This window comes from Equus asinus, chromosome 7 (genome assembly GCF_041296235.1).
Source record: "Equus asinus isolate D_3611 breed Donkey chromosome 7, EquAss-T2T_v2, whole genome shotgun sequence".
Taxonomy (NCBI): domain Eukaryota; kingdom Metazoa; phylum Chordata; class Mammalia; order Perissodactyla; family Equidae; genus Equus; species Equus asinus.
Window position 1 is genome coordinate 69934427 of NC_091796.1, and position 14548 is coordinate 69948974.

Here is a 14548-nt window from a genome sequence, read left to right on the forward strand (position 1 = left end):
TTGCAAAAAGTGGTGAGCAACCGTTAAAAGACTTAGCTTGGTGAGGGCAGGAACTGTCATCTCTCTCATTCATAGCCCTATTCTCAGTGCTTGGCACACGGTATGTGCTCAATAAGATTACCAAAAGACTGCGTTCATAGCAATTCTAGTTGTTTTCTGCCAGTGTTGTGTCACATATTACACAGGAAGTTTATGGAAGGAGTATATCACTCTCAAGTTTTTTAAAAAGTATTTAAAATATCTGCATCAACCCCACAGAGTACATGAAAAGCGTTTTCTTGTTTTATTACTCTTCAGTGATCTCTATTAATAGCCCAAAGGAGCCAGATCCTGGGTTGGGGTTGGACCTTGTGGTCCTGGAGACAGGGGTCGGGGGGCTTGGTCTCAGCCTTCCCAGCATGCCCTCAGGCGACATCGTCTCAGAACCTTTGCATTTTCTGGTAAGACCACAAGAGGAGAGGGAGAAGTTTCTCCATTTAGTAACATTTATTTATGCATTCAGTATCAAGTACATAAGTGCAAATATCCAGAGTCCATAATTCAGCCCATTAGGAACTACAGAGAAAGTAATACAAATTGTAATAAAGTGAACATGCTGGTACTTTTAGTTACCATACATGTAAATCAGCCCGTCAGTCCCACACAACAAAAGTACTGCGTGTTTGTTTGGGTTTATTTGTTTATTTAATTATTTTAAGTTATACAAAACTGATTACCATAAGTACGGTCGACTGTTTATTTTTACGTTGTGTGTGTTGGAAAAACACTAAAACATCGTTCTACAATTCTATATATTGTTATTAAAGATTAATCCAACCAGCAACCCAAGGACATAGAAGCGATTTCCACTATTGCATCGGTGCACCGGGCAGGAAAGGCCTAGCCACAGGGAGCATTACAGAAGCACTGCAGGGGGAGAAGAACACCAAAGAAGGAGAGGCAACTGGGGCTCTCACCATCATGCACTTTTTTTAGCGACACGAAATTAAAAACCACATCTAATACACTTTTCTCTATACTTTAGTGCTTGACACAAGTGACTCAAATATCCTAAGAGTACAGGAACAGCCTAAAAACAGCTGTTTTAAAGTTTGTCTCTAAGATTATGGTACTGGGGGGAGAAACAATCAGTTGGCGGTAACCTGTGTGAACAGCGCTGTTACCACGTCAGACAATCATGTTCGTGTCCAGGCCCGGGGCGTACCGATCTACTCAGCGTGCCTTTTAGCACCTGGGATTTTAGCTTGAATCCTAAAAAGACAGTATCAAAAGGGAGAAGTCACAAGTGTTATTCATGAAATCATTTTATGCGTTCATTAGGTGTTGTTGCTTTAATTAGCTAAGTGACTAAATAGCTTAATATTCCAAAAGATATTACCGTTAAGTATGAGTGTTGATAAACACATTTCTACGCAGCAATAAGAAGAAAGTATAATTAGATAATGAATGACCCAAGAAAACCATATTCCTTAAATTATAACTTTTTAGGTAGACAAAGATGTTGACTATTTCTGAATTGCAGAAGCTGTAATATAGTAAGGGTGACCATTTATCACCCAGTCTGGGGCACTTCTGAAAAAGAAAGAGGGAGACATTACTAACCATTCCAGGACAATGAGCATAAACAAGGATGCTTCCAGGTAAAGGAGCCTACGGTGATCCTCAGCACAGTCAAACTACCCAGAATTGGAATTAGAAACCCGAGTCCTTGTCGCAGCTCTGCTACTAATTAGCTGTGTGACTTAGGCTAGCTAATGAGCTTTCCTGGTTCTAGAGCATTTATCTTTAAAATGTGAGTCTAGAATAGATATCTCTAAAGCCCCTAAAATTCTGTGATTCTCACAGGGAATAATGGCAGTGTTATTTTCGGGTAGGTTTACACTGGGAGCATTTTGTTTTGTTAATTCAAAGCTCAATGAGCTCATCATGCAGACTTTGGTTGAGACTCTCCTCTTTGCCTGGCACCCTTCCAGGTGCTGGAGCTCAGTGACCAATAAAAGGGAGAAGGTGCTGTCCTCAGGGAGCTTTCATTCTCGTAGGAGCTGAGGAGCCAGAAATAAACAGGTAGAATCAATAAGAGTTCAGACGGTGATAAATGCTATAAAACAAGGTGCTATGATAGGCAGTGAGGGGGCAGCAGTGGTATGATGGGTGCTGCCTACTTTAAATCACTGATCTGAGAAACAGATGCCCAAAGGACGGGAAGGGGCCACCAGGCACAGATCTGGGTGGGAAGTATTTGGGGCAGAGGGAAGAGGGAGTGCAGAGGCCCTACAGGGAGCACGAGGCTAGGAAGTGAGGAGAGCAGTGGCCAGTGTGCTTCGGGAGCCGGGAGGGAGGTCTGAGAGGCAGGCAGTGACCAGTGGTGCTGGAACTTGCGGGCGATGGTAAGGCATTTAGGTTCTATTCTGTGTGATGGGAAGCCACCGACAAATTTTAGGCAGGCGAGTGATGTGATCTGATTCATGTTTTTTAAAGATCATATGGTGGTTGTGTGAAAAAAGTGCAGCAATGAGGGTGGGAACCACAGTGGAGGGAGGGAACCTATAGCAGGCCAGGTCCCCGATGGCAGTGACCTGGGTTATATGGTAGACATGGAAACGGAGAGAAGCCAACAGTCTAGGGATCTGGTTTGGAGATGGAGCTGACAGGACCCACCTGATGTGTTGATGGATGGAATGTGTGGGCAGCAAAAGAGGGAGAGTAATTAAGGAAGATCCTTTGGTTTGGGTCTAAGCATCCAGATGAATGATAATGCCATTTAGCAAGATGGCACTGCCCGAAGGTTCTGGGGTGAAAGGGCAAGATCTATTTGGCCATAGTGAATCTGAAATGTTTATGGGACATTTGAGAGAAAATATCAGATAAAGAGGTAAACAGACCTGGCACTCAGTAAATCTTTTGATATAGACTTTATACTTCCATTAATAGCATCTAACTAAATACCTAAATATAGGGTTTTGCTTTCCCTAATTTCATTTTATTGATTTCAGTTCAGCATTCTCATTTGCTCAGATCACTTGATTTGTTTTGAATCTCGAGCTTGCCATGTTCTGAATTTGCTTTTGCTCCAAGCTGTGTGTCACCTAGAACTGGGATGATTATATTTGCTTTGTCTTCACACAGTCATGTGAAGAGAAGTTGAAAGTAATGGAGTCCAAGGCAGAGCCCTGTGTCACATTACCACACATGACCCAGAGAGATATTTGACAGAATAATGAATATCCTTAGGGTCTCCTATCTCAACCTTCTAGAATTCTGCCAACTGTGCCATCATCTGGACCATCCATGTCCCTTTCCTCCTCAGGGACACCAGGAAGACTTGTTGAGTCACCCACTGGAATCAGAATGCTCACTGGCTGGAGCAGCCCGTATGATCCCTCAGTTTAGTGATCATAGAACAATCTACTGTGAGTATTTATCTACATTTTGACTAATTCATTCTAGAATTTTGCTTGAAAGTAGGCATTCAATTAATCAAAAGATAGTTTCTAGAATCTAGTCTTCTCTATTGAAAGTCAGGACACTTCCTGCCCAATTTCGGTTTTCAGGATGTCCTTCAGGAAGTCCTCATGAAGAGGGCTTCCAGGTAAAATCGCAGGCTGTTTTGTCATCCTAGAATATATGTCACCGGACATGGAGTGTTGTATTGACTTGAGGCAGATTTCTTTTATGTTCTCCCTTACTTAAAGCTTTAATTTCCTCTACAATATTTATTTTTTACTTTTTAATTTGAGGCCCTTTTCCCTTATTTTCAAAACTCTAAGATGGGTTAGTAGGTGTTATTACTCCCATTTTAGAGTTGGAAAACTGAGACACAGAAAGGTTAAATGACTGGACAGGGTCATCCATCCGCTCAGTATGGAGGAGGGAGTGGCACTGAGGTCTCCTGACCCAGCCCGGGATTGTCCTCCACACCGCTTGACCTCCAAGCAGTAATAGGATGATGATGATGATCATGATGATGATATCCAATACTTATTGAGTGCTTCCTATGTCCAAGTGAGAGTACTTCACAGACTTATTTAACTCATGTAATATCCAAACCTGATGAGGTATAAGAATCAACATTCCCAATGTGCAGATAAGGAAACAGGCTCAGAGAGTCAAGTAACACTTATGATGAGCTTGTACAGCTAAAAATGCTGGAAATGAACTCAAACCAGTCTATGCGATTCCAAAGATCATATTCTTAACTGTTTCACTAAAATGGTGTGAGTTCTTTTGCTGGAACTATTCTAACATGGAGTCAGGATTTCACAGGTTGAAGGAGCCTCAGAGGTAACATCCCACCAAGAAATTTCCTTCAAAATTTAGTGTCAGGCCAAATAGGTTCTCTTGAAGAACTGCTGTTTCCTTCTTTCTGATAACAAGAACTATGTAAATTACCCAATTTCTCTTTTTGTTCCAGCTACCAAAAAGCTCAGAGCCAAATCTGAATGAAGCTCAATTACAGAAATCACATTAGTCCTCATGGTTAATATGTTTCCTCTCTATTCCTTTTCACAGCCTTGATTTCCAATTTTAATTTAACAACTACATTGTAGACATATGCTCATACATTGTATGTTCTTTGCCATCTCCTGTCCCTCCATTCTAACAGGTCTATACTCTTGTCACTTTAGTTCGAATTATAATAGCCTCCTAGCTGATGGCCACATCTATACTCTCCTCTCCAATTCTCCTCCCACTAGACTGTCATAGTGATCTGTGCAAAACACATATCTGATTACATCAACCCCATGCATAAAAACGCGAGGGGCTGCCTATTCCTGTTGGGTTGGAGTCATAACTCCTTACAGCATTCAACACTTGACCTCAGCCTCTCTTCCTAGACTCCTTCTAGTTGATCTTTCTGCTCATTTAAGCTTCAGATACTCTGGTTGACTCACTGCTTCCTGAACATGACCTACATTTTCATGCTTCTGCCTTTGCTGATTTGTTCTTCTTGCAATGTCTTTCCCCTCATCATCCACCTGATGAATATTTATCCATCTTTCAGGGCTGCTATACACAGAATGTTTGCATCCCCCTCAAGTTCATATGTTGAAACCTAATCCACAACACATCAGTATTAGGAGGTGGGGGCTTTTGGGAGGTGATTAGGTCATGAGAGAAGAGCCTTCATGAATGGGATTAGTGCCCTATAAAAGAGACCTGAGGGAGCTCCCTTCCCCTTCCACCCTGTGAGGGAGGACACAGCAAGAAGTCCGCAACCTGGAAGAGGGCTCTCCCACAATCTGACAATGCTGGCACCCTGCTCTCAGACTTCCAGCCTCCAGAACTGTGAGAAATAAATTCCTGTTGTTTGTAAGTCACCCCATCTATGGTACTTTGTTATAGCAGCCTGAACTAAGACAGAGGCCCTCATTTTAGTGGCTTTCCATTATCCCTTCCAGGTAGGAACAGTTGTTTCCTCATCTCTCTGACCTTAATATTTATACAACTCTATTGTAGTTCTTATATTGTCTTCTAGTTGTTTCTTTACAGTTCTGTCTACACTGATAGGTCTGAGATCATCTCATTCGTCTTTAACCCCCTGTGCCTGTAATAAGCAGTACCCAGGGCATAATAGGTACGTCTCCTTTTGGGACCAACCAACCAACCAAATAAAAAGTTAATAGACATCACTTGTTCTAGATTCCCAAACTAAGTATTAGACAACTTAGGACTAGAACTTCTTTCTTCCAGTTTTCAAGGTTCTATTCTGGAGTTCTTTGCTGTAGTTCCTGAACACAGTTCTAACTGTCAAAAACTCAACCAGGGAGTTCATTAAAATATAGATTCCAGGGGCCAGCCCCATGGCCAAGCGGTTAAGTTCGTGTGCTCTGCTTCAGTGGCCCAGGGTTTCGCTGGTTCGGATCCTGGGTGTGGACATGGCACTCCTCGTGAGGCCATGTTGAGGCGGCGTCCCACATGCCACAACTAGAAGGACCCACAACTGAGATATACAACTATGTACTGGGGAGGATTTGGGGAGAAAAAGCAAAAAAAAAAAAAAAGATTGGCAACAGTTGTTAGCTCAGGTGCCAATCTTTAAAAAAAAAAAATATATAGATAGATAGATAGATAGATAGATAGATAGATAGATAGATAGATAGATTCCAGGTCCCTAAGCCTAGAAATTCTAATTCTATAAATCTGTTGTAAGAATCCAGGAATTAGTAATTTTAACAGGTTTCCCAGGTTTTGGCACCACCAAGTTTCATACTATAACATGCTCCCATTTCTTAATACAAAGTAATGACTATTTATCCTTAATTTGTTGATTGTCATTAGGTATTGATTGCATTTGAGTCCTAGCTAATAGTTTTAGGCATTTTGAAATGCACTGTAGATCTGATACAGAGCCAAATTCACCATGAATTTAAGAAGAAGAATATAAACACACAATAAAAACAAAAATCTTTATCTCCTTCGGGGAGAATTATAACTGATGATATGCAAATCTAATAACAGAGGAACTTTAAAATGGCTGGTTTCCTTATTTGTTCTGTCTTATACGTCTTTGTCTAAAGCACTTCCCTTTAATTCTGACCATCATCTAGGTCCAGCCACATGACTCTAATTACTAGAGGGAGTTCATGTGGGCCACGTCTAGGCCTTTTGTGACATGTATTTATAGTTGAAGCCCAGGTCAGCTTTTGATTGAAACAAGATCTTGAAGAATAATGACAACATAAAAACTATCATTTTAGATGGAGACATATCTAAAAATACTAATTCAAGAATTACGGAGAACTAAGTTTAATGACCATGTTAGCTGTAGATACTTACAACCGGAATCCTTATCTCCTGATACATAAAGTAGAATCTATTTAAGACTCAGGTTTAAAAAGCAAGGGTGTTAAACAAGCAAACACAGACACTTGTTGAGTTGAAATGGTGTAATTTAAAATGTAACAAAGGTTTCAAAGATTTTTTTTTTAATTTTTAAAGCTTTAAAAATAATTTCAATGGTTTGTAAAATCAATAATATCTATTGTTTAAAAGGTGGAAAGTGTTTGTTAATTTAATCGTTTTTATTTCAATTGCGCTGTCATAAATTAATTTTACTTCTGAGTCAAGCTTCCTTCTTTCCTCCACCCCATCTCGTTCTTGGACATGAACCAGTCCCCAGATAGAGCTTAATATCATTCATTCACTAAAACTCACTCATCATGATGCCCGAAATAAACCACTGAAAGTTTTGTTTGAGAGTTTTTAAATTTATATGTATTTTCTGAAATAATATAATTGGGAAGTGCATGAATATATCACTCAAATAAGTGAATGATCATAAACCAATCTATTTATTATCTTTTTATTCTCCCTACCTAATCCACTCAAATGCCCACTTAAGACATTCTCTCCGCTTTATGAATTGCGCTATGTAACTTACTTTGCCACGACAGCATTTATGTGAGTCCTCACAAGTCCCAGGTATTGGTCAATCTGTGCCTACAAAGAGAAAGAGACCATGAGCACATCTAAAGGTCACGAGGTCAAAACTGAACGTGACTGTCTGACACCACATAGAACTTACCTGGTGCTTAACGTACACTACAGGTAGAGTAAACATTGAAACCACAGCTGGGCGAAAAACAAACACAGTATTAAAATTCTGAGAGTTAGCAGTGAGAATCAGCTCATAGACACATTTTTATATAGTTATGTGATACTATAGCTTTATCTATGACAGCCAGCTTCTAGCTAAGAGATGGCAGGGCAGTTCACAAGGAAAATGAAAGGATGCTGAGCCCTTTACAGATATTGTCATATTCCTGGAATGAGGGTGGACTGTGCCCTCCCAGGACGAAAATGAATTTCTGTCCACAACTGCCATTATAAACAGACACATATTACAAGCCAAATAAAACCAGTTGTGGTAGAAGAAAAAAAATCAACGCCAAACTAGGAAATTCATTATTGATGTGTAATATATATTTTATTCTTTAATTGCACTGCGACGGTCAGGGAAATGTTCTGCACTCAGGGATATCTGGCGTTTGTTCCCAGGAATCTAGTAAAACAAGCTAACAGCCAACAGCCCAGGAAGCAATCTGCTCACACAGCATGTGAAGGAAGACGGGACAGTGACACACTCGCCTGCCTTACCCATGAGCAGCAGGGTCAGCCCGTTGAAGAGAGCGCCCACGTAAGTCAGGAGCCACATCAGGACTGCAAACTGAGGAAGGAAATGACCGTCAGAGCTTCTAAAACCGTCATGATGGATAACAGTCTCATTTCATTGACTTTTTTTTGGATTAGAATTTGAGGTAAAACACATCATGGATTCAACAGGAAATGTAAGAGCATTTAAAGCTCATCAGAATTATGGAAAGAGGATCTAGTCTTCACTTCTTTGGGAATGCTTTGGGTCTCTTTGTTATAAGGCTCAAGAGACTCAGTGAGATAATAATCCAGGGCAGGAGTTGGCAAACTATGGCCCTTGGCCTGTTTTTGTATGACCCATGAGTTATGAATGGATTTTATATTTTTAAATGGCCAAATAAAATCAAAACAAGAATAACATTTCATGATATGTGAAAATGATATGAAACTTAATTTTCAGTGTCCGTAAATAAAGTTTTATTAGCACATGGCCACAGTCATTCATTTACATATTGGCTTTGGCAGCTTTCCTGCTACAACGGCAAAGCTTGGTGGTTGCAACAGAGTTTGTGTGGCCCACGAAGCCTAAAATATTTACTACGTGGCCCTTTGCAGATGAGGTTTGCGGGCCCTGGCTCCAGCCCACAATTCTTACATTTCAAACATAAGTAGAAATGTCACCTTCAAGGCCTAAGGTAAGTAATTATAATCTCCTGGCTGCCTCTCTTTAGTCATTGCTTGCCAAGACATTATTCCACTAAAGCACCTCGGGGGTCAACATCGTATCACTCACTTTTCCTGGAACGGGAACCAAGCAGCCCTGGGTACAAGACCCTGCTAGTGTGCACGAAATGCTGCAAGAGCAGGGGGCACTCACAGCCACTTCACAGGGCTCCCCACCCCTCTGCTCCTGGCCCTGCCCATCGTGGCTGACGGACTTCGGCTTTACAGGTACATCATGGGGCAGTCAAAGCAGCTCGTTCAAAGAAGCCCAGTGAGTCCAACGAGAAGCCCAGGAGCAACACCCGGGACCCGAGGTCCTCCACCTCGCAGGGGCGCAGTCTCACAGCCCGCACCATGTAAGGACACTTGGGCCTCTTACTATCAGCAGAGTCCAGAGTTTCTTTCAATGAAAAATTATATATATTTTTCACATTTCCCAAACTAGATTTTTATTTTAAAATTAATTTTAGGAAATTGGCTGAGGAATTGAAAAAGGTAAGGAGAAGCAACCTGGTGTGTTGTAAAAAGTACAGAACTGGAATCTGCGTGACCTAGGTTGATCCCAGCTCTGCCAGTGACTCCCTTGGCAGCCACGGGCAAGTGTCTTAGCCTCTTTGCCAGTTTGGGCTTCTGTAGAATGAGGGGCTTAGACTAGATGAGCTCCCCGGTACCCTACAGCTGCACGTCTCCTGACTCTGGAATATAAGCAGTACTTGCTTCTTATTCTCCTTTACATGGTGGTTTATATCATACCTTTAGGGAAAACAAAACTCAAGACATTCAAGTGAAGGGCTTAAGCAATCGTACTTTTAAGGAATCCACCAGGTCCTGGACGAGGAAGAGCCTCCTCAGCTCTTTGAGCGTGTTGTTCACGTAAAACTGCAGGCAGTCGGTGTATTTCTGGATCTGCTCCTGAGAAAGGCTGATCTCCAGCTCTAGGTAGGCCCTGTCAACAAACCACCCAGAGACCTCCGTCAGAGGGACCGTGAAACGCTGAGTTTGCCTTCTCGCCCTCTGAGGATGACAGCGGGCCATGCTGGGGGATCTCTGCCAGCCAGTGGGCTGTGGGCACCACACCCCACCCCCCCCCGCCCCCCCCCCCCCCAGCCACTGTGCCGGGGACGCAGGGATCAGGACTCTCAGTGGGGCGCTGTGACTGTTTCTGTCTCCCGAATACAGCCTTATGGTGTGAGCTGATAATACAGGGCCACCGGCTGGGCCAGAGGAAAGTCAGTCCAGACTCAGCTCATTGCTGAATTCCCCATACGTCCCTGGCCCATCAGGTAATTGTGAAGGTCCCAATTTCTTCTTGGCTGAGTGGAGATGAATCATCTTTTTAAATAATTGAGATATCTGAAAATCCTAGCTGCCAACTATCATCCGTCATCAAAACTTTAATATTTCATGTTTAAATTCTGGAAAATACTTCCAGGTTTTATCCAGAGAGCTCTGAGAACTCAAGGGACCTGGGCCGTGTTAAAATGCTCACTGGTTCCATGAACAGCGGCATTGTTAGCAACAGCATTTTTCATTTGTTCCAATGGTTAAATGTAGCTCCTGGGTAGAAACCAGGCTCCTCCAACAGTTCCATCCTTCTGTTCGGCCACGTTTGGTCCTGACAGTGGTCCATCCTCCCTCTCGCCTTCCCTCCCTCCACTCTGTTTTAAGACAGCGCCATATTGTCTCCTTGGAGGATATTTCTAGAATCCTTACAGTGTTTATCTAACTCTGGGAACAGCAATGAAGAGTAAAGCAGTGATGGCTTGAGTTTTAGGGAGTTTATGTTTCTCCTCGTTAGAAAAAAGAAGGAAAATACTGATTTGTCTAGATAGTATGCTTTGATTCCAAATGTTCTCTGAGTCAGATATTCCTTTTACTGATAAAAACAACTCAGCCAAAGGAAAGTTTTATATTTTAACTTCGTCTCCTAAAGGGAGATAAAGTAGTTGAGCTAATTGTAGTTAGACCCTACGTTCCGTTCTGGATATTGGATGAAATAAGCCAAATGAGAGACATTTCCCCCTGTAATGTGGCAGCCCTGGGGGCCAAGAACATGGGAGAAACCAGCCCGTCTGGACGGCTGAGGGCAGAGGCTGGGGCAGGACAGGACTCCACAGGTGCCAACCCTCGTCATGGGCTGGCATCACCGAGGTGGTGTGGTACACGCCATGTAAGATGACCCTCCAATTCTCCACTCTTCCCACCTTGGGGGTGGGAACTTGTGCAACCAGGTTATAGCCCAGAAGACCCATTAACTCTGCATGAGAAGAAAGCCAAATGTATGCCAAGGGCAGGGATGCTCAGACTGTGACTGGGTTTGACACTGACGAGGGAAGCCGAGGCTGAGAAGGGAGGTCTGACATAGCCTTTTCCCTTTCTCAGCAAGCCCTCATCATAGGGGCGTCTTTTCCTTTAGGAGCCTGGTGCCCTAAGGCCTTGATTCCGAGGACCCGTGAGGTCAGCGAGAGCCAGGGAGGACTCGGAGGCATCCTGGTGAATTACCGGGGCTGGCCCAAAAGCCACTCCACGGCAGCATCTACAGGTCTCATCCAGGACTCAGAACTGTCCCTCCTCTGTGACAGGAGGCGGGGACACCTGCAGGGGAGTTGCACTCTGGGGCCAGCACCTGGGGAGAGGTGACTCTGACAGTCAGTGCTGACAGTCCCCGGGGCTCATGGCCCAGAGTCGGGAGATAAACTGGGCAGAGCTGGGTAGCACCCGCTGGCAGTCCTAACACCTCCCTCTGCCACACTGCATAAATCCTCTTAGTATACTGCCTTTTTAAAAAATTTCCTCCTCTTCAATGTCCATTCTAGTCAGATTTCCCCAGTATAAAAGCGCAGAGGAGGGCATCTTAGAAGACTATTCATGAACCTTGCACCCCTCGCAAGGTTGGCCCTTTGGTATTAAACTTCCAGAGAGCCGGAAATAACAATCCGAACACACTCATCCTGGCTCTGTGCTGTTTGCTGGCCAGGTGCCCCTGGGCAAGTCACTTTACTTTTAGAACCTCAGTTTTCCCACTTGTAAATAGGGATTATAATGCCCTGCCTTCTTCACAGAGCTGGCAGGACCAACTGTTGAAACACGCCTGAAATTATAACACATTGTACACCTATAATGGATTATGATTACTATTATTAATAAATATAAAATACTAATATTAAGCATCAACTTATATCATATAAATTAATATTAAATATTTGATTAGCAGTAATTAAAATATAAAAACTCAATGAAGCAATAGTGTTAGAATAGGGATAACTGAGTTTGTTTTACAGATTCTGCAGAAATGTTAGCTACTCAAAGACAGAGCATCACTGAGACGATGTGTGGTCTGTTAGGTCTCAGAGAAACGTGACCCGCGCACACGGGGCTGAAACAGGCCAGGGAAGGAGCCCGGGGGGCGGCCAGGGCGCTCACTTGAAAGGGTGGCCCTCGTCGGTTTTCTGCACAGCTTGTAAGACTGACTTGTAGATGCGGAAACTGATGGTGGCAGAGAGTGCGGCCAGGGCCAGGTAGGCGACGACACTCACAACGCTGAACTGGGTCAGGGAGAAGAGGAGCAGCAGGAAGCTCCCAAACACGATCCCCGTCTGCTTGATATCCCTCCAGTAGAGCAGGTCAATAGCTGTGGGGAGGCAACACAAGCAGCCATTAGTATTTGCAGAGCGGAGGCAGGGGGCGGGGGGCAGTGGCAGGCAGCTGCGGCGGCTTGACCACAGAGCCGTGGTCGCGGCAGGTTCTCGCCTGGCCTTTGGACTCCTAAACAATGACACAGAACTATGCCCAGGGTACTTACTGTCATTTCATCTTGCTCTGGAAGAACCCATCCATCCCTGAGGATAATCCCTAAATGTGCAGATAGGAAAAGGCCATGGACTCTCCAGGCCCACATCTCTACGAGCATCTCTCACTGGAGCACACCATCTGTACCGTGGCCCAAATTATGTGACTTTGAATCAAACTTGAAAATACAGAAGGCTCTGTGAAGTACCCGTCCTCTTCTTTTGATGGCATTGACTGTGTGCACCCTGATGCCCTGCTGACAAACCTGCATCTCAATGGCGGCCTGTAAATGTGTACCTCAGTCACCAAAATGTCCCTGCTGCTGAGAAGGAGCTGGGACAAGGAAAACAGAGGCTCTGGAGAAGCTACCTTCAGTAGCATGGTGGCAAGGCCCAGGAGACCCCAGCCAATGCCAAAGGCACCTGAGGAAAGACGCAGCCTGCCTCCGAATTGAAGGGTGAGCGGCTGTCTCAAGAAACCGGGGAGCTGACACTTGCATTAGGCCATTTTGCACAACATGATCTGTTCGCTTACATTCTGTGATTTTAAAATCTGGAATACCAGCTATAAAATCTATAGCACATCTATCATTCAGTTATTTCCCTCTTTCAACTTAGAAACAAAAAATTAAATTGCAAAGAATAAAGCTATGATGCTTCAAATGCGATACAAATAAATATTTCAAATGGAAATATTTAGACTATTCTAGTCACTAGATTATGAAAAGAGCATAGAAGCCTTGCTTAAGAACGTATGCAAATTTATTCTCCAATTAGGCAAGTAAGAAGTGTTTTTTTAAATTGAGATACAATTGACATATAACTGTGTGAGTTTAAGGTGGACGACAAGCTGATTGGATATATTTGTATATTGTAATATGATTAGCACTGCAGCGTTACTTACTATTTCTGTCACGTCACATAACGATCATTTCTTTTTTCTGGTGAGAACATTTAAGTTGTAGCCTCTTAGCGAGTTCTAAGTATGTAACACAGCACTGTTGACTATGATCGCTATGCTGTGCGTTAGCTCCCCAGAACTTATTCATCTTCTCATTGCAACTTTGTACCCTTTGACCAACATCTCCTCATCTCCCTCACCTCTTAACCCTTGTTAACCACCATTCTACTCTGTTTCTCCAAGTTCGGCTTTTTGAGAGCCCACATTTCTGTCTGACTTATCTCACTTTGCATAATGCCCTCAAGGTCCATCTATGTTGTCCCAACAAATGGTTTTTATAGATTGTTGTGTCAATTACTTTTCAGAAAGAGAAAATAAGACACAAAATTTCCATCTCACAACCAAATGACAGCGGCAGTTGCTCACACTGCCAGCTTCATGTGCAGTGTAAATAGCAGGCACCTGGTTTACAGAATTAGACACTAGTCATTTGCTCAGAGGAGAACAGAGATGACCAGGTTGAAGAGAGCAGGGAGCCGCCCCATCATACACCAGTAGGTAACTAGCTGAAAGAAGTGCAAGAGAGGTCACACAGCCTAGTGACAACCCCGGCGCTGTAGAGGGGACATAAGGAATGCTGCAGAGCAAGGCATTAGCCTGACAGCAGACTCGAGTAAATCAGGCTCAGAGGCCCGGAGCCTCTTTCACAGCAGGCTGGGAGCACCCCAGCAACCGGACCCTGGAGACAGAAGTACGTTTGAGCTGAGCTGCCATCCATCCCCACCGACTCCCCGCCCACTGCCACCACCTAGTCCACCAATGACAGTAATTCAGAAAGGTTACAGTAGCCAGCCTTTTCCTGGGGCAGAAATTTGTTCCCTTCCCCCTATAACACTTCCGCAACGTAGGATGTAGAGGAGAGAATCACAAGCTCGTTTCGGGGTGAAACAAAGTTTTTTTTTTCTCTTTTGAGTCAGGCCAGTTCTACAAGTAGGTTTAGAGGGGCAAAGGAAAAGTACTGCTGCCCCAGAGCCTCTCTCCT

At 43.5% G+C, this 14548-nt stretch overlaps 1 protein-coding gene across 2 annotated transcripts in view; it reads right to left on the reverse strand.

The window, feature by feature from the left end:
- Positions 1 to 467: 467 nt before the first annotated feature.
- Positions 468 to 14548, reverse strand: part of RTN1 (reticulon 1) — a 216339-nt gene continuing 202258 nt past the window's right edge. For both annotated transcript variants that reach the window (XM_044773677.2, XM_014864645.3), the window contains 6 exons: positions 12241 to 12448; positions 9625 to 9763; positions 8098 to 8167; positions 7526 to 7572; positions 7382 to 7440; positions 468 to 1251 (listed from right to left, as the gene is read on the reverse strand). In XM_044773677.2, the coding sequence (XP_044629612.2) occupies positions 1209 to 1251; positions 7382 to 7440; positions 7526 to 7572; positions 8098 to 8167; positions 9625 to 9763; positions 12241 to 12448 (566 nt within the window). In that variant the 3' untranslated portion in view covers positions 468 to 1208. The remainder of the gene's footprint in view (positions 1252 to 7381; positions 7441 to 7525; positions 7573 to 8097; positions 8168 to 9624; positions 9764 to 12240; positions 12449 to 14548) is intronic.